At 41.2% G+C, this 21,134-nt stretch overlaps 1 protein-coding gene and 1 pseudogene across 4 annotated transcripts in view; both read right to left on the bottom strand.

Annotated features, from left to right (window-relative positions):
* The window catches only part of METAP1D (methionyl aminopeptidase type 1D, mitochondrial), an 89,092-nt gene extending 72,376 nt beyond the window's left edge, over nt 1-16,716 (bottom strand). For all 4 annotated transcript variants that reach the window (XM_030326254.1, XM_030326255.1, XM_030326256.1 and 1 more), the window contains exon 1: nt 16,666-16,716. In XM_030326254.1, coding sequence (XP_030182114.1) covers nt 16,666-16,705 — 40 coding nt within the window. In that variant the 5' untranslated portion in view covers nt 16,706-16,716. The remainder of the gene's footprint in view (nt 1-16,665) is intronic.
* Nucleotides 15,367-15,464, bottom strand: LOC115522541 (annotated as a pseudogene).
* Nucleotides 16,717-21,134: the final 4,418 nt, after the last annotated feature.

Below are 21,134 nucleotides of genomic sequence, written 5' to 3'. Positions count from 1 at the left end.
CCCCAGTCCTCAGGGAGAAGTCTGGTATCTTGACCCCTTCTCACACGTGTCTCAGTTGTCCCATGTCTCAGGTGGACCCCAAATCCTGTATACTGTATACTCTACTGCCAAAAGTAGCTGTCTCCAACCTCCCCTCACCCCCCCTCCCCTCCCCTCCCCTCCTCCCTCCTTATCCATTTGCAGCCAGTCTCCTCTGGCTACCCCTGGTTCTCCGTCTTTGCCTGCTGTATTAAAGCAGCAAAGCTTCCAGAGGCTGCAGAGGCTCTCACCTCTCTCTCTGCCATTGGACAAGAGGCCTTCTCTGTCTCTAGGCTCCTTCATCCGATCGGGCTCTCCTTGCACAGCACAACTGAGCCCAGTCTTCTCTGTGAAGGTGAAGACTCCTCAGTCTCTATTGGATGACCCCAATGCACCATTTGTTTACCTCTATCTGTGCATCTATCTTACTCTGTGGCAGTAACTGACTTATATGTCTGATTCCTCTAAAGGACTATGAACTCACAGAGGACAAGAAATGTAGATTCCAAGTCCTTTACAGTGTTAGCATCACATTCCTCGTTATCTAGGTTCCTTTTGTGTTTCCACAACATGTGGATCAAATTTCTTCTCTCTCCCCGTTAACTTGTACATTACTGCTTTGTGATCAGAGAATGTGGTTCATACAATTTTTCTTTCTAGAACTTATTGAGGTTTTACATCAACTTTTATCCTGTATATCTGTAAAAACAATCTTTAATTCAAAGTATCAAATTTAATATTAAATCAAATTTACTAATTATAACATTCTGAACTTTAGTAACCTTATTATTATGTCTACTGAAATTGCCAAATTAGAGGCATGCTAAAGTTTCCCACTATGATTGTGGTTTTATCCTTTTGCTTTTAACAGCTCTTGCTTTACGTATTTTATCATGTTTTTTGATTCATAAAGATTCATTATTAATAACTTTATTGTATCAACATTAACTACCACTTTTCATTCACTCATTCAAAATATCTTTATAGAATGCTTATTATGTGTCAGGCATTGTTCTAGGTACTTGGGATACGTTGGGAACAAAACAAAACTCCTTCTCCTTATGGAACTTGCATTCTGGTGGGTGAGATAGTTAACAGCCACAAAAATGACAAATAAGTAAATCGTACAGTGTGTTAGACTGTTATTATATTGTATAATATAGAACATTATAAGGACTTTGGCTCTTACTCCAAGTAAAACAAGTTTTAAACAAAAGAGTGACACGATCTGGCTTTTTTAAAAGATCAGTCTGGCTGTTGCGTTGAGAATCAAGTTGAGGAGGGCAAGGGTAGAAACAGGAAGAAGGCAGTGCATTATTACAGTAATCCAAGTAAGATATGGTAGTGGTTCAGCTCAAGATGGTGACAGTAGGGGGAAGACAAAAATGTTTGCATTCTGGGTAAATCTTAAAGGTAGATAAAACTGGATTTCTTTTTTTTTTTTATTATTAAAAAATTTTTCTTTAATGTTTATTTATTTCTGAGACAGAGAGAGACAGAGCATGAGTAGGGGAGGGGCAGAGAGAGAGAGGGAGACACAGAATCTGAAGCAGGCTCCAGGCTCCGAGCTGTCAGCACAGACCCCGACGCGGGGCTCAAACTCACAAGCCATGAGATCATGACCTGAACCGAAGTTGGTCGCTCAACCAACTGAGCCACCCAGGTGCCCTGTAAACTGGATTTCTTAAACAGATTAGATAGAGAGGGAGAGAAAGAAAGGTACTGGGGGGTCATCCAAAGGTTTATGGTCTGAGAAACTGATAGGACAAAATTACCATCAGCTAAGGTAGGGAAGTTTTTGGAATGGAACAAATTTTAGGGAAGAGATTATAAATCCAATTTTGGAATTCTGGACATGATAATTTTGAGATGGCTATTAGACATCCAAGTGGAAATGTTCAGTAGGCAGTTGGATGTATGAGCTTAGAATTTAGGAGAAAGGTCTTGGCTGGAGGCATAACTATGGGAGTTGACAGCTTAATGAATCATGGGATTGATGAGATCATTAAGATAACAGTGAATGTACAGAGAGAAAAGGTGCATGAACCTCTTTGTTCTGTTCGATGCTTTTTGCCCTAAATTCTATTCTGCCCAATAGTAATACTGCTACTTTGCTTTTTCTCAATGAATATTTCTCTATTGACAAATCTGACTTTGGTTAATTTTCTAGCTCAGGTCTCCTGGAAACCTGGTAAAGGTGGAATGTCACCCATCATACTAAGTATTATCACTTATGATAAAAATTTCTCCAGATTGATAAATTTCACTGAGGCTATGAATAAGTTATAAATACCTGGTGAGAACCTATACTCCAAGATTTGTGGAGATTTGTATGTACATATGCCTGCATGTACTCCCAAGTGGTTCTTTATTGGCTTTCTACTGAAAATTGAGTTACTGCTAGCTATTAAATATTATAATCTGTTCCAGTTACTACTGCTGTGTAACGAGGTAATCAAAACTTAACAGTGTAAAAAAAATCTAATAATTTTATTGTGCTCATGGATTATTTGGGTCAGAAATTTAAAAAATGAATGTGTGAGGCTGCTTGATGTCAAGAAGACTTGAAGGCTGAGGATGACTCAATGGCTCAAGGCTGGAACCATCTGAAGGCACATTCAGTCACATGTGTGGTGCCTGTGATGGGATGACTCAACAACTAGGACTCCTGACCAGACCACCTCCAAGTAGCCTCCCCAAGTGGCTTGGCCTTCTCACAGCACGATTGCCCCAGGGTAGTTGGGTTTCTTACAAGACAACTTAGGCTCTAAGCATGACTGTTCTAGTGAACAAGGTAGAGTCTGCATCCCTTTTTATCCCCTTTTATGACAGCCTTGAAAGTCACATAGCATCACCTCCCCCATTCTCTTTTGGTTGAAGCAGTCACAAGACAGTCTAGATTCAAGGGGAGGGGACATAGACCCCACTTTTCCATGGGATGAGTATCAAAGAATTTTGATAATCTAAGGGAAATGCTTCTTTTTTTCAAATCACATCTTATTTTAAAAAATTAATGAAAGTCATGCATATTTTCTTTCAGAAAACTGCTCGTATAGATAAAATTTTGTATATATTTAGGAAGTTCATTTTCTCCCTCCCCACTGCATTCAAGAAACAGCCTTAGATTGTCATTGACACTTACCCCATTAGGCAGGACTCCTATGTAAACTCCCCTGATTCTGAGCTGCCTTGTGATTGCTTCATTGGAAAACAATTGCCAAAAAGGAAAGGGGCATTTCTTGTGCTAGGTGTCTTCACAAGTCCTCTCACTTAATTTTCATTTGATTTCGATAACTTTATACTCCCTCTTTTTTTTTAACAGATGAAAACAGTGAAATTCAGAAAGGTTAAGTTATTAAAAAAAAACCTTTTTAATGTTTATTCATTTTTGAGAGACACAGAGAGAGACAGATCATGAGCAGGGGAGGGGCAGAGAGAGAGAGGGAGACACAAAATCTGAAGCAGGCTCCAGGCTCTGAGTTGTCAGCACAGAGCCCGACGTGCGGCTCGAACCCATGAACTGTGAGATCATGACCTGAGCCGAAGTCGTACGCTTAACCGACTGAGCCACCCAGGCGCCCGAGGTTCAGTTATTTTTTAAACAGACTTAATTTTTTGAGCAGTTTTAGGTTCACGGCAAAGTCGAGTGGAAAATTGTTACTTTTTTTATTCATGTGATAATAAGTTGTAGAGATAAAATTCAAAATCAGATCTTTACCCACTTGCCTTTTCATCCTCTATACAATCACCCTTTCAATATTAAGAAGCATATTTACTGTAAGCACAAGATCTGACATTTTGCTAGATACAAAACTGACCCTCTTGCTAGAATGTGAAGGACTAATATTATGAGACTCGGCTTGCAACAAGTTCTGGGGGACATTCAGAGGTAAGCTTTCTTACCTTATAAGCTTCCACTTTAACATGAAATTATAGTAAGAATTCCCTGGATTCATTTTTTAAAATGCTACTTCTATCAATAGCTTTTGGTCTTCTACCTTCAATCTTGCAATCTTGCTTCAGGATTATATTTCTTTTTTTCTTCTAATTTTTTTTTTAATGTTTATTTATTTTTGAGACAGAGAGAGACAGAGCATGAACAGGGGAGGGTCAGAGAGAGAGGGAGACACAGAATCCGAAACAGGCTCCAGGCTCTGAGCTGTCAGCACAAAGCCCGACACGGGGCTCGAACTCACGGACCGTGAGATCATGACCTGAGCCGAAGTCGGACGCTTAACTGACTGAGCCACCCAGGCGCCCCCAGGATTATATTTCAACACTGCATGATCCTTTCATATACTTTCATAAAACTAAAGAAGTAGATACACAATTAAAAATAAACCCACATTACTCTGAACAACAATTCATTGGTCGCTTTTGGAGGATAAATTTGCTATTTAAAAACTGGTAAAAAAAGAGAACAAATCAAGCATTTAACTTTCCTTTCCAGGATGAGGTCTATCAGGGTAATTAATTACTTGATGAGAAAGTTTCTCTCTGTAGACATTTTCTATAATAAATCAGGCAAGAATGATTGAATTAAAATATTGCCATTTTACAAATACCAAATGAGTTAATGGAGCCAAGTAATGATCATCAGGAGCCACTAACATCACAAAAAGCAACACCCTATGGAGTATTTTTGCCCCTGTCTCCAAAAAAGTCTAACCTAAATGAGGTCAGGCCTGAGATCTTAACTCCCAGTTTATAGAGGAACATTTTCAATGACCCCAATGGATATACAATCAGCAAAATCCAGAATGTGGAAAGCTCCATATGGCAGACGTACTAACCAGTTGCTTAAACAAATAAATTTCAATATAAAAAAAAGACCAAAGAGTGGGAAAGTAAACCTACAGATTAAAAAAAAAAAATCTGACTTTCTCTTCTGGCCATGTTGACATATATCTGGTACTACAATTCCCTCCTCTCTTAACAAGTAAATTAACTAGACAAAATGTGAAGGAGCTATTTTTTTGGCACTTGATACTAAACTATGCAAGATGGTAAACCTTGAGGATAAACAAATACACAAAGTGAACCCACACTGTCCCCAGTGTTCTGCCTGAGGAAACCATTCCAACTGTGGCATTTGGAAGGGGAACCTGAGCCAACCACAGGATCTCACTGCTTAGTTAGGGAGGTAGGCAGCAGAGGTCTGGTGGCTGACACAGCTGGAATCTGTGTGTCACAGTACTGGAAAAGTGGTACACGGTCAAGCAGACAGTGGCTGCTGTAGGCTGAGAGTGAACAGGGATTCCAGAGGTTGCAGGGCTGAGAAAGTTGGAGTCCCAGGCCAAACAGAGTAGAAAGACCTCACCGAGCTAAAAAGGCTCAGACCTTTTCACTGAGACCTCAGAAAGACCATGCCTTAGGAATAAGAACCATGCATTAGCAGAGCAAGGGTGGACAGATTAAGACCTGGCTCGCTGTCTGTTTTTGTGAATAAAATTTTATTGGAATATAGTTATGCTCATTTGTTTCACACTGTCTGTGCTGCTTTTGCACTATATTGGCAGAATTGAATAGTTGCGATCGAGACCATAGAGTCCACAAAAGCGTAAGATATTTACTACTACCTAGCCCTCTACAGAAAAAGTTTGCTCATCTCTGTGCTAGAGTAAGGGCTGCGCTCTAGCTCTTAGGGCAAAACAAACAGATTCACTCTAACAAAGAATTAAACCAAGTCTGGCAGAATCAAAAAGACTTGCCAGTAATTTAACTCCTGTCAGAACAAAACTCAACATATTTTAAGAAAACAACATAATCTGTACAAGGTAATATTCATTATGTCACATATACAATTACATATTAGATAACATATAAAGAAGCAGACAAATGTAACCCACCATCAAGGAAGAAAAAGTAGACCTCACCTGTGCCCGCCCCGAGCCAGCCGTTCTCCACTCACCCAGCATCCAGTGAGATGTGCCACGACCAATGACAATGCAGTGGACAAGGGCAAAGTGATGGTGGCCAAGCTCAGACTGGAGCGAATGCTCTAGCACTGCTCCTACCCAGACAGATTTATTCAAATCAAATAATTGTTGTATCACTTTCAAGTAATTCCTCCCAGAATATCTCAGTTGCTCCTAATCCAGCTAATGTCACCATCAAGGCAACCGTGGCGGTGCTCTGCAGTCAAAAGCTAGTCTCCTTATAATCTCATTCTCCTTTCTACGTCTATTCTGTTTAGAGACTCAAGTCAAGAAGCACCCATACTACCCCATCTTCTAAACCCAATTCAAATGGCATCTGGACATCCAGTGTGACGAGGAAAAAACAGATCTTCATTGAATCTGCTAATTCTACACCTTATTTTATTGACACAGAAAGTGTTGAGGATCCCAAATTTTATTGGTGTGAAGAGCATGTAAAGGGTTTGAATAGATGATGACTATCAATATTATGTCCAGTGGGGTTTCACATACAAGATGAAGGGACAACATCCAAGATTAGTTAAGAAAGAGATGATTACTTCCATGTGGCTTAAAACATCTGGACACGAAAAACTCTACTTTGAAAATGAGAATCAATTTTATCTTACTTAGAGATAAAGGATGGAATGTGGAACAGAGATTCATTTTTCTTTCTTTTTTTAAAAAAAATTTTTAATGTTTATTTATTTTAAGAGGGGGGGGAGGGAGGGAGGGAGACACAGCACGGGTGGGGGAGGGGTAGAGAGAGAGGGAGACACAGAATCCAAAGCAGGCTCCAGGCTTTCAGCTGTCAGCACAGAGCCCGACACAGGGCTCGAACTCACCAACTGTGAGATCACGACCTGAGCCGAAGTCAGATGCTTAACCAACTGAGCCACCCAGGTGCCCCAGAGATTCATTTTTCATTTGGTTCATTAAATCTTTTAAGGCCATGAAACAGGCAATACAAAAAGCTCTCCAAGATCCTGTTTATTTGTACATTAGAAGAAACTTCTGGGTGTTACTGAAAATCCTCAATGCATTGTTTCAGCAGTACTAACTTAATGCTTATGTACTCTGGATAAAGTTTTACACTGTTAAGCTATCACTGTTCTCTTTGAGAACTGAACTCCTCTCTGAGGCTTTGGATTTGACATTGCATTTGACTTTTTATATAGAAATTAACATGTGCCAGGCCAGTGATGGATTGGAATCTACCCCAAATCAAAGCATAATGCATAAATTTTGCTTATGCTTGTCACCCATTCCTATTCAACAAGAGCATCAGACTTATTCAGCTAAACTGATTCCAAAGAATCAGTACATTGACCTCAACTAATTTCAAAATGCTTTTTATTTCTGCATATGCTGAATACTTTTTACAATATAAAAACTTACCTGTTTTGAAGGTACAATTGCCAAACCTTGAAATAAAAAAGGCAAATATACGCAGGAGCCAAAACTGTAACTCTAGTTACTTGGGAAGTGAAAACTGTAAGCCTCTTTAAATTCAGACAGACTTCTATACTCTTTCTGTAAATTTTTTAAAAACTCAATCAGAATACCCATATTGGGAACACTTTTCTGTTCTCAGTCAGTATATTTAGAAAATTAGAACCTGATCCTAAACCTAAAGTGGGCTTGACTCTGGCAAGACAATCTTTTCACAACTGCCTCAAAGCACGGAAAACTTTTTAAAAGTAGACCTTCCCTAAGGTCTTTTGTGTGCATGGTCCCACACTGATGCTTCGATGTTCCAACATCTAATCTGGCCACAGTACTCTTGATAACCAAAGTAATTTCTTCTCCTCTTCAGGAAGCTACAATTCTATCCAACAGATCTCAAGCTACTATGTTCCCCTTTTGTTTCCTATCTCAATGCTCTACATCTTTCAGACTGTATATTGTGCTTGTGTATTTATGCTTTGATTCATAGTAACTTCTCGTTAGATTATTGATCTGCATTGAACACAAACTGTAAATAAAAAGAAACAGCTGAGAGTACAAAAAACCAAGCTGTCAGTAAAACGGAAACAGACCCTGAGATCACCTAGGTGACAAAATTAACAGATAAGGACTTTAAAATGGCTAGTAAAAATGTATTTTCAAATACTGACTGGAAAAGATGGGCATAATGAGTGAACCGCTGGGAAATCTCAACAGAGAAGTGGGAACTATAATAAAAGAACCAATCAAAAATTCTAGAACTGGTAAGTACAATATGTGAAGAAAATAAAAAGGGCTCCCTGTCTTTTAGAGATACATAATGAACAATCTATGGATGAAATTATATATCTGGGATGTGTTTCAAAAAAATCCAGTTTGGGGGAGAGAGTGGCTAGGGGTAAAGATAAAACAAGAGTGGCCATAAGTGGTGATTATTAAAACTAGGTGATGAATAGGTGGGAGTTTATTTTACAGCTTTCTCTACTTTTGTGTATGTTTGAAGTTCTCCATATTCAAGAGCTAAAAAAGAGACTCTCCACAAGAAAAAGCTGTTTTACCTGTAAAATAAGATGTTCAAGTGACGCTCTGCATACATATTATTCCCCTCCCTTCTTTCCCAAATTCCCTAAGGCATGTGGCATCCATTCGGCATTTTCAAAGATTTCCAACACTTGGGGAAAGTGGGCATTTTATAAAAACTGAATATTTAGAACATTTAGCCATTTTCTCTCTCTGTATGTTATATACTTAGACACACATGAAGATATTGGTGTTTTATTTTACAAAATGGGATTATATTACACTGTTCTATAACTTGCTTTTTCCAGACAACAGATGTTGGGGACATCATTCCATGTCAACAAATACAGGTCAACATCACTTTTCTTTTTTTTTAATGACTGCAAGTATTCTTCATTGAGGGTCTATGTGTCCTACACCGTGCATGAGATTTTAAAATTTCATTGGGAGTCAGGAACTATCTGTGTCATAGAAAGCTGTTTCAAGCAGAGGATAAACAGACGGGTCTATATGGCTTTAGGGATATGTCTGACTTTAGAGAATTTAGGGCCATGATTTGATTATTAAGTAGGCCTTAATCTATGAGTATATCACAAGCCATATTATAATAGGGTTGAAAGGTATTTATTAAAAAATATCATATAGCGAAAATCCGTTTCATTCTCTGGTTATCAGAGTTTCACAGGAAACTCCTTATTACATTAGCATTTTCCAAATTGCACAGACTGCATCCCAAAACTTAATTCTGACTTGGTTTGGCAAAATTGAAAATACATTTTCCTACAGAAGATATACAAGATAGTAAGAATCTCAGGTCAGTTGACAGAAGTTTAAAGTACTATACTTAATACATGGAATGCCTGGGTGGCTCAGTCCATTAAGCATCTGATTTCTACTTAGGTCGTGATCTCATGGTTCATGAGTTTGAGCCCTGCATCAGGCTATGCACTGACAGTGCGGAGACTGTCTGGGATTCTCTCTCCTTCTCTCGCTGCCCCTCCCCCACTTGCACTTGCTGTCTTTCTCAAAATAAATAAATAAACTTAAAAAAAAAAATCTTAGGGGCTCCTGGGTGGCTCAGTCGGTTAAGCATTCGACTTCAGCTAAGGTCATGATCTTGCAGTTCGTGAGTTTGATCCCCACGTCGGGCTTTGTGCTGACAGCTCAGAGCCTGGAGCCTGCTTCACATTCTGTGTCTCTGTCTGTCTCTGCCCCTACCACATTCATGCTCTCTCTTCCTCTCTGTCTCCGTCTCTCTCTCTCTCAAAAATAAACAGTAAAACATTTTACTAAAAAAATCTTTAAAAAAATACTTAATTTATGATGTACAACAGCCCCTCCCCTTCCTGGAGGTTAAATTTGTGAAAAACCACTATGGTAAGAGAATTCTCAGTGGAAGAATCGATGGCCTTTGAGTCACAAATGAACAGTGGCACTTGTAAATATTTTTCACATTTGTTAAGCTAAAACAAAACAATAATAAAATATTAGCATTACATCTTAAATTATAGTAATGAATAATGATATAAATATTCTATTTGGATATACAGTATTTGGATAATAAAAATGCTCAACATATAAAATTCAAACACGAAAATCAGTCTAATCTCACCATCTAGAAATAACAATTATGAACATTTGGGTGAACATTATTCTAGATATCACTTTGTGCATATCTACACGTAAGAAAGCAAAGATACATGCTTTTACATAAGTGGGATACACTGTTCTATACCCTGCCTTCTTTTCCTCAACATGTGTCAATGACGGGGCACCTGTGTGTCTCTGTCGGTTGAGCGTCCAACTTTAGCTCAGGTTGTGATCTCGTGGTTTGTGAGTTCGAGCCCCATATCCGGGTTGCTGTTGTCAGCCTATCAGTGCAGAGCCTGCTTCATATCCTGTTCCCCCAACTCTCTGCCCCTCCCCTGCTCACGTTCTCGCTCTCAAAAAATAAATAAAACATTTAAAAAAATGTGTCAATGACTATTTTATGTCTATAGTACATTGACATCATCTTTTTTAACGGCTGCTATACAGCCATTAAATGCAGCAGCATGCATGGATAAACCACAATTTATGTAGCCCTTCTCCTACCAATGGACATTTCAGATCCTGTCCAATATTACCAACACACAATCTTGTTCAGACACCTTTTCATACTCAACCTATTGTTCTCTTAGGATAAATTCTTTTTTTTTTTATTATTTTTTTTAATGTTTATTTATTTTTTTTTTTTTTTGAGACAGGGAGAGACGGCATGAATGGGGGAGGGTCAGAGAGAGAGGGAGACACAGAATCCGAAACAGGCTCCAGACTCTGAGCTGTCAGCACAGAGCCCGACGCGGGGCTCGAACTCACGGACCGCGAGATCACGACCTGAGCGGAAGTCGGACGCTTAACCGACTGAGCCACCCAGGCGCCCTGGGATAAATTCTTTTTTTAAATTTTTTTTTTCAACGTTTTTTATTTATTTTTGGGACAGAGAGAGACAGAGCATGAACGGGGGAGGGGCAGAGAGAGAGGGAGACACAGAATCGGAAACAGGCTCCAGGCTCCGAGCCATCAGCCCAGAGCCTGACGCGGGGCTCGAACTCACGGACCGCGAGATCGTGACCTGGCTGAAGTCGGACGCTTAACCGACTGCGCCACCCAGGCGCCCCTGGGATAAATTCTTAAAAGCAGAATTGTTCGCTAAAGGCGTGGATATCTTACATTTGACAGCCATCGCCACACAGCCCTCTGGAAAGGCCAAACTATTTCACACACCCTTCAGCTATGCCTTACTTAGAGTCTATGCCAGACTCGCCAACAGTCTGCCCGCTCTCCTCTCACAGCTTCAGCAACTTCCACGTGGCTTGTGGAAGGACAGCAGGATAGTGCTTAGCTGCAACGGTTTACCTCCATCACCATCCTTCACCTCTCCCATGGCTATACTGCTTAAGCTTCAAGCATTTGTCTTTTAGATTTCTTCCCTTCCCCCATTTCAGCTCCTTTTTTTTTCCTAATCATAAGTGTGATTCACAATTCAAATTACCTGGAATGGAAATTCTCAGAGTTGCCAAAAAAGATACGCAGAAGTAAAACTGCCTTAAATTATTCTTGGAGACAGATGAAATATAAAAAAGAAAGAGAGGAAGGAAGGAAGGAAGGAAGGTAGGAAAAAGAAAAGAAGGAAGAAGGAAGGAAAAAAATAAATCACCACCTAGGCCTGTTAAGTGAAGAAAACTGACATTTTGAGATAATTATTCTTCAGGCCTACCAGACAACTCCTGTGCACAAATATTTCTATAGGAGGTTGCATTCTGAAGGGTTTTCATTCAGTTGTGAAACAGAGTACTTACTATGTGCAGACACTGTGCTCCAAACTTTGGGGAGATAGATGAAGAAGGTAAGATAGGCCTATAAGAAGCTCCCATTCTAGCAGGGAGATAGAGGTGTAAACTAATGTTTTTTAGAGATGAGGGCATATACTTTGATGCTAGGTGACAAGTGTTATGGTAAAGTTATGCCCCAAGTGCTACATAAGCAGAGTGGGTTGGTCTAGCTGGGTAGAAGCAAACAAAGCTCAAAGGAGAGATGGCACTTAGGTGTGGCCTTGAAGGATGAATGGGTTCGTCAGGTGAAAAAGGACACTTTAGGAGCACAATTAAAAAGGCAGACAGTGGTAAACCTTAGCAGAGATATGAGGATAGGGAACTGACAGGAAATGAGGCTGAAAAGATACAGTGAGGCCAGACTGTGATGGAGCTGGCTTTCCACGCTAAGGGATTCAGACTTTATCTCGGCCATGAAGAGTTCCCAGAAGTTTTTCAGCAGGGAAGCATCATAATCAGATCAGAATTTTAGAGCAATAACTGTGGCTGTGGGGAAGAGGATGGACTGAGGTAGAGATCAATTATAAAGGCCCTGCCTAGCCAAAGAATGGTAAAGACTTGTACTGAGACCATACAGAAAACTGGAGGGATCCTAGAAATGGGACTTACTGAGATTAAGAGTACACTTAGAGTGATGAGCACTAAGTAATGGACAGAATTGTAGAATCATTATACTGTACACCTGAAACTAACATAACATTGTATGTTAATTATACTTGAATTAAAAATAAATAAGTAAAGAGGCACCTGGATGGCTCAGTCGGTTAAGGGTCTGACTCGATCTCGGCTCAGGTCATGATTTCACAGTTCGTGAGTTTGAGTCCCATGTCAGGCTCTGAACTCATGGCATGGAGCCTGCTTGAGATTCTCTCTCTGACCCTTCCCTGCTAGTGTTCAATCAATCAATCAATCAATCAAATGGGATTTATTAACTCACTGGACAGAGAAATGAAAAGGAACAGTGGGATCTAAGAGAACTCAAATGCTTTCACTTAGATACTGACTGGATGGTAATACCATTAATGGAGATAGAGGCTATAGGCACAGGAAGAAGATGTGGAGACAAATATTCATTTCCATGTTGGACATGTTGAGTTTAAGAGGCCTATGAGACATCTAGGAAAAGATGCCCAACAGAGAGCTGGCATTGAGGCCTGCTGTCCAGTTCCAGCAGATACTCTGTCCATTTTTTAAAAAATCATCTAGATTTGGGGCGCCTGAGTGGCTCAGTTGGTTAAGTGTCCGACTTCGGCTCAGGTCATGATCTCGCAGTTCGTGAGTTCAAGCCCTGTGTCGGGCTGTGTGCTAACAGCTCAGAGCCTGGAACCTGCTTCGGATTCTGTGTCTCCCTCTCTATCTGCCCCTCCTCTGCTCACACTCTGTCTCTCTCTCTCTCTCTCAAAAATAAATAAACATTAAAAAAAATTTTTTTTAATGTTTAAAAAAAATCATCTAGATTTGACAGTCACTGAGGTAGATAAATTTGTTTGGTGACAACAGAGAGAGGAAACAGGGATAAGGGGTTGGGACAGAACCCTGGGGAACAATAATATTTAGAAACTTAACAATAGATAGAGACTAGTGAAAGTCTGGGAAAATCAGACTGATAGAAGACAAGCCAGGAGAGACTGGCTCATAAAAGTAATCAAAGTGTAAAGGAGAAAGTATGCCCCCACTTACTTGCCTTCCCCATTCCTTCCCACACAAAGGATCTTATGGAGTACCTTCAGGAACTGAAACAAGAATTCTAGTAAGTGGGGACTGGGAGTGAAAGACTAAGCAAGGAAGAGTTCCTGGGGCCTGAGAGTAGGGATTATGTACTGTGATCTGGGGCTTCCTGCCAGTGCTAATACCAGGGAATACTTTCATCCCTCAAAGGCTCTTGTTACCTTACCTCTTGGTTCCAAGAGACTGATCTGTCCTTTCTCCTTTCCAATGTCACTACTCATAGTTTCTACTCATCCCTTAACCCATCATGGGAGAGAACAAGTCTTAATAGCCTCTCAATTCAGCAAGTTTAATGAGTATAACTTTGACCCAGTTAGTTGTTTGTTAAAATAGACAGATATGACAATAGTTCCTGCTGAACAAGAATTAACAATCTAGTTAGGAGTGGGAATGCTGAGAGGAGGTTTACAGTGAGCTGGAGAGTCATCAGAAAAACCTCATGTCCTTCTTAAGAGGTTAAAAAATGTCTTCTTTCTATTTTCCAGGAGGGAGAGATGCTAATGATAAACCCTGACACAGAAAGACTTGTAGTGAATTGATTTCCATCAATTTAAGTGTGTGAAAAGGAGGATGAGAGAGGAGAGGAGCCTTCATGAATTTACCCTTCGTTTTCCACCCTGGGGGGTGGGGAGCAGGTGGTTTGTACCAGGTTGTCTGTGACAACCTGTCTGTAATTTTAAACTAATTATGGATAGTCCATAAAGGAGACCTTTCCCAGTCACTAAATCTCTTCCTGATGATACATTTTCTCTCCCTGTTCTAATCAGAAGATCCCTCTTACAGTTGTTGCAGCACTATGGGATAGAATGGGATGGGTTATAGGAACCAATAACCTGACCCGGTTTCCCTATAGCAGCCTTTTCCAAGATTGAACCACCATCTGTCAAAATCATAAGTGACAAAAAAGAGATTAATATGTTATTTCTGTAATCTGCATGGATTACATACATACACACACACATATGTGTGTATATATATAATATATATATATGTGTGTGTGTGTTTTGGTTTCTCCTCCACCTTGACTATCTCCCCAGATCCTCTTCACCATTACCTGCAGCAAACAAAAAAGTCTAAACACCATTATTTCTTGTCAAAAGAGGAAACAGAAAAATAACTTGATTAGTAAACAGAGCTTGGCCTGGAGCCCAGATCTTAAGAGATGTAAATTGGGCCCCTTTTCACAAGGCTGCACTCTTACCTTGATTTGCACTCTTCCATCCAACTAGTCCAAAATACTGCTTACATCACCTTCTGCTTACACCTCTCACTTCAAATCTTCCTGTGGCTCCTTGCTCATCTCCACTAACACTGAAATACTGAGGTCTATCTGCCAACCAAGCTCCTTCCTCTCTAAAAACATCTTCCTCTTACTTTTCACACACTCATCATACTTTTCCTGTCTCATCTGAGTGTTGTATACTGATTTGTATGGAAAGACCATGCCATGCAGTGCAGAGGAATGAACTTGAAAAAAAAAAAATCGGTCATGTTCAAACACCATTTTGCCCCTCACAGTCTGTGTGACCTTAGTCACTGCCTTACTTTTCTCATCTGCAAACAGGGAGTAATGCCTAACCCACTGGGTTTATTTATTTTTTTCCACAGTAAAGTTTTCCTTTATTTATTTAAAACAAAATTATGTTAGGGGCACCTGGGTGGCTCAGTCAGTTAAGCCTCTGACTTCAGCTCTGGTCATGATCTCAGGTTTGTGAGTTGGAGCCCTGTGTGGGGCTCTATGCTGACAGCTCAGAGCCTGGAGGCTTCGGATTCTGTGTCTCCCTCCCTCTCTGCTCCTCCCCTGCTCACACTCTGTTTCTCTCAAAAAATAAATAAATATTAATTTTTTTATTTTAATTCCAAAAAATATGGAACATTTTAAGAATTTGCATATCATCCTTGTGCAGTGACTATGCTAATCTTCCCTGTATCATTCCACTTTTATTTAAAAAAAATTTTTTTTTAACGTTTATTTGTTTTTGAGACAGAGAGAGACAGAGCATGAACAGGGGAGGGGCAGAGAGAGAGAGAGGGAGACACAGAATCCAAAGCAGGCTCCAGGCTCTGAGCAGTCAGCACAGAGCCCGACCTCACGGACCGTGAGATCATGACCTGAGCCGAAGTCGGACGCTTAACCGATCGAGCCACCCAGGCGCCCCTCCACTTTTAGTATATGTGCTACCAAAGCGAGCACTAGCTCACTAGTTCATTAGGTTTTAAAAGATATCTAGCAGTGGCGCCCTGGTGGCTCAGTCGGTTAAGCGTGGGACTTCAGCTCAGGTCAAGAGCTCCCCTTCATGGGAGGAGCCCGCTTCGGATCCTCTGTCTCCCTCTCTGCTCCTCCCCCTGCTTCTCTCTTAAAAATAAACATTGAAGAAAAAAATAAAAGTATCTAGCATGTGTAAGGTGCCGACACAGTATCATGTACTTAAAAAGCACTTAATATACGGTAGCTATTTACTGTGAAAATAACGTTCACTTCACAGGACCTGACACTTATGCAGTCCCTCCAAATATGTCGGCTCCCCTCTTTCCCAATCCTTGAAACAACTTCCTAGTTCTTTCTAACCAAGATTCAGAAACTAGTTCAAATCCAACAAGGATTTCCCTAATTTACCTGCAAAAGTATTTGCACGTTTACTAAAATCTCACCACGCACGCAAGGATAACACCTACTAACAGGTACCCAGACATAATTTCTCCTCTTCTTAACTTTAAGTCACTGTACGAGAATAATCACAATTTTCAAGTTTCCCAAAAGACGTGTTGCAGCATGCCAACAGATACAACAAACACCAACTGTTTTCTCTCTGGCAACTGGGTATCCAGGCACATTTAGAGTTCCTATAGGTTTATCGCGAATCAGACAACTGAGGTGGGGAAAGAAAACTTCAGACAATGTCTCATAAGTCTCAAGGAGTGACGGCGAATAGATGCCAGGCAGTGACGGAGTCCAGGCAAGCGACGAGTGAACAAATATGTCTATCTGTTCCTGCGGCGTGTCAATGTGTCAGCCTGTGTGCCTGCGCGTATCGGGAGAACTGAAAGTACATTCATGTGCGCGGAGATGTCTGAGCGCGGGTGTGTAACCCTGTGAACCCGAGGGCTTAGCGAGTGAGCTACAGTGCAACCTCCCGCGGGTCTGTCCTCCAGGTGCTTACCTCTGCGGACGAGCAGGTGGACGCCGCTGGGCGCCGCCATGTTAGTGCCGGTCACGTGGTCGCGGAGCAACTCCCTAGCCGCCCCGCCCCGCCCGCCGGAGCTGTCCAGTCGCAGCCCAGCCGAAGACTGGAGGCGCCCGGGCCGCCCCAGGGGGAGCGCGCGTGCGCGCGGGGGGCTGACTGCGGGAGCGCCGGCAGCAAAGCGGCCCCCGCACTGGGGCCAGCAGGGGAACCCGCGGCGCGCCGAACCCGCTCCGGCCGCGAGAGGCGGGCTCCAGCCACGGTTCGCGCTCTCGCTCAGAGCCCCCGCGCCCAGGTGGGATGGAAGAAGCCTGTCAGGTAAGCGTGGCATCCAATATTTGTAGCATCAACATTTTGGTGCATGGAAACGTGAAGTTGGGAGGAAAAAAATACAACACAGTCTAGCGTTCCACATAGCACTTTGCATCGTCGGCCACTCTGTTGGCAATTTCCCTGGATTGAGTTGAAAGGTAAAATTCGGTTCAAAGTCACCAGCTGCCCCTTTGCTGTCCCAGAGTGTCCGTTACTCAGCAGAGACTTCAGACAAGACAGGAATCTGTGTGCAGCTGCAAAATCAATTCTGGATACCCCAGTGGGTATGTTCGGGGGACTTCTCTTTCCCCAAGGACGCTTCCCGCTCAGCGGTATTAACTGGAGTCTTAATCCTAAATTTGACTTTTAAGAATGAGAGGATGACGTCTGCCCGTGGCTCTGCCAAAAGATGAAGCCTACAGAAGGCCAATTGTGAGACAAGTGAGGGTGCTGATGTATCCCTACTGTGACGGTGCCCATTTTTTTGACCAAATTCTCTTTTCGTCTTACCTGCATTTTGGGGCAGATTTCCATCCTGTCGTGGACCAGGCATTATTGATCTTGGTAGCCTGGTGCCCAGCAAAGAACCTGAAGCAATTGAACTCTTTATGGAACCAGTTAAACCAAGACTTTCACAGTTTCCCAGACTTTTAATGCAGCAAAGATTGGTGACTGTGTGTGATGATTCCTAATTAATTTTTTAAGAATTTAAGTACACACCTGGTGAACCATCCAGACAGTTCAGAAATATATAAAGGAAAAAGCCCAAGTCTGCTTCCTAACCCTCTCTGCACACCACAGTCCCACTCTCCAGCCAGCCACTGAGTGCATCATTCCATGCCCTTTACAGGCAAATATATGTAAAATATTTTAAATGGACTCACATACCTACTGTTAGGACTTGCTTTTTGCACTCATTGCAAACATCAGATCTCAAACACTTAGTTCAAACCGATTCTTTTTAATGACTACATAGTTTTGATATTTTTACTTTCAAAGAGAATGGATTTGGGCAGTTCATTGGAGGACACATGCTATACTTCTTGGAGACCCAGTTTCTGATGCTTTTGGGTCACCTTAAAAGATAAAGAGAAATAATGTTTTCCACTGAGGTAAGTTAAGATGTACAAGGATGAGAATGAAAAGTACTCCCACAGGTTACTTCAAGCTCCACCTTTTTCAAAGTCAGATCAGTTCCAGGGAGAGGGTTTTTGACTATGGTAAATCTGTTCTGTTCCCCTGCAACTAGATGGAAAGGGAAAAGGAAAGGACTCAGGTGACACCACCATAGTGAAATCCAGTGAGGATATACTCAGTAAGTTCAGCATAGAAGGTATGTATCTAGGATGCACTAGAGATGAGGCAGATAGGGGCGCCTGGGTGGCGCAGTCGGTTAAGTGTCCGACTTTAGCCAGGTCACGATCTCACGGTCCGTGAGTTCGAGCCCCGCGTCGGGCTCTGGGCTGATGGCTCAGAGCCTGGAGCCTGTTTCCGATTCTGTGTCTCCCTCTCTCTCTGCCCCTCCCCCGTTCATGCTCTGTCTCTCTCTGTCCCAAAAATAAATAAACGTTGAAAAAAAAAATGAGGCAGATATGAATGTGCACAGGTCATACAGCTCATCCACTGACCTCCTGCCAGTGGATTTGGCTTCTCCCATACCATATTGCACTGACATTAGAAGGATTAAAAGTTGCCAGTATGTGTCCTCCAAAATCATCAATTTATGACATAAATGCATACTGACCAACAAGATAAAAGGCTAGACCACTGACATCCGAAATCCCTTGCAATTCCAACATTCTGTGATCCTGGGCATTCAGGGCATTAGAATGCTTTCATTTAGATGAGTAACCACTACTGACTCACTTCTCTATTCCAGTTCTGTCCATCTTCCCACCTGTGAAATGAAAGTTGATTACATTGTGGCATTTACTGATTTGAACTCCCACCAATATTCATATTTGTACTTGGGATTCTTGAACAAAAAGTTGAGTACTTAGTTTCTCAAAACCAGGGCTCAAGAAATAAAGGATAACTTCTGGGGCACCTGGGTGGCTCAGTCAGTTGAATGTCTGACTTTAGCTCAGGTCGTGATCTTGTGGTATGTGGGTTTGTGGCCCGGGTCGGACTCTGTGCTGACAGCTCAGAGCCGAGAGCCTTCTGATTCTGTGTCTCCCTCTCTCTGTGCCCCTCCCCCACTCATTTTCTGTCTGTCTCTCAAAAACAATAAACATGAAAAAAATAATAATAAAGGAGAAGTTCTTAATACCTTCAGTTTCTGTGTCCAAAAATTCATTCTTCAACATTAAAATATTTTATTAATTGTGATTAATTACTGTTTTATAGGTCTTTTATCTTGGTTTTTACTTTTTCCTAAGTCCACGTCTTATTAGCATCTTTTAAATCTTTTTATCTTCGGGGCGCCTCGGTGGCTCAGTCGGTTAAGTGTCTGACTTTGGCTCAGGTCGTGATCTCGCAGTCTGTGAGTTCAAGCCCCGCATCAGGCTCTGTGCTGACAGCTCAGAGCCTGGAGCCTGTTTCAGATTCTGTGTCTCCCTCTCTCTCTGACCCTCCCCCATTCATACTCTGTCTCTCTCTGTCTCAAAAATAAATAAACGTTAAAAATTTTTTGAAAAAAAAATTTAAAAAAATCTTTTTATCTTCTTTTATAAAAGAAATAATTCAGAAATAAATTGTCATATTCCTATTTTTGAAGTCAGTTTTTCCTTCTTTTACTTAATGATATTTTATTATAGACATACTGTATCCCTTTTTCAAAAGTTGTATATAGTTTGTGATAAAAATTTAAATTATATTGGATTCTGTAATGTATGTTTTGAATTTGTAATTCAAATTCACATTTTAAAAATGTTCTAGGAGATTACGCAACACGGATTAAATCTCTTTAAAAATAAATTTTGCTTGGGCACCTGGGTGGCTCAGTCCATTAAGCATCAACTTTGGCTTAGGTCATGATCTTATGGTTTGTAAGTTTGATTCTCGCTTCGGGCAAGCAGAAGCCCCGCTTGGGCTGAGCTTTGCTTCTCTCTCTCTCTCTGTCTCTCTTTCTGCCCCTCACTCACTGGTGCCCCCCCCCCAAATGAAAATAAAATGAAATAAAATAAATTCTGCTTTGTAAAACATCTTCCTGCAACTTGTTTTGCAAGTTTAGATTTTTTAAATGCTTGTTAGGATTACCTATAATGCAAGATACTTAAAAACATAGACTATAAAGTAAAGACTAAGATGTCTACATATCTATAGAAGAATATAGGAACATATTGTAAAACTAACTGAAATAATGCAGTATTTCCTACTGGGCACAAAGCAGATTCTATGGCCTGCTGAGGGAACCTGGTGCCCTGTGACCTGCACAGCTTCGGCAGGTCTGTCATTGAGCCTGAGATGCCTTCATTTGCCCTTCCTGACCTTGCTTCTCAATTTTGCCATCTGAATTAGAAACACTTGTCTTTTGATTTCAGGATCATTTCTTACTTAGCATTTTACTCCATGGCTTGAGAAGAATAATTCCAATCTTGCCCTCTGATTTAGCTGATGTTAGTATGAGGAAATACTTCTGTTTATTTACATTTTTTAAGTCAAATGAACATTCTTTCCAGGAACTAGGAGTCCTGCATAAACATGTCTGCCCATACAACAGGGACCTGTCTCAGCAGTTCATTGGACCCCTGTAAAGTTAGGGTCCAGCTTCAAATGATTACCTGTGCAGGCAGAACGTTTCTAAGACATTCTCTTAATCAACTTTCTGGTAGAATGTCATTTCCTATGGCAATCATTTGAGACAACAATGGATATGTTACTGAGTATTCTAGAGGTATCCTCAGAGAAAATGTGTAGGTGCTCCATGTTTTTTTTGAGGAAAACTAATGCTATATCTAAGGCAGTTGTGAAAAATCAAGGGATTTCTCCTTGCTGCTTGTGCCCCGTTTTGATCTATAACAGTGCTAAGAAGGAGCCAGGGGGCAAGGGAGTGGGGCTTTACTTGTACATGACTCTTCTGTCCCTCTCATTTTTGATTTGTCCAATGACATTTTCTCAGTCATATAAATCCTATGTAAGCGAAACTTGAAGTCCCACCCCCTTCTAACAACATTGTCCTACCTGAGCCCCTCCTA

This window comes from Lynx canadensis, chromosome C1, assembly GCF_007474595.2.
Source record: "Lynx canadensis isolate LIC74 chromosome C1, mLynCan4.pri.v2, whole genome shotgun sequence".
NCBI lineage: Eukaryota > Metazoa > Chordata > Mammalia > Carnivora > Felidae > Lynx > Lynx canadensis.
The sequence above is the reverse complement of the archived record's forward strand: the minus strand, read 5'-3'. Positions and strand labels throughout refer to the sequence as shown.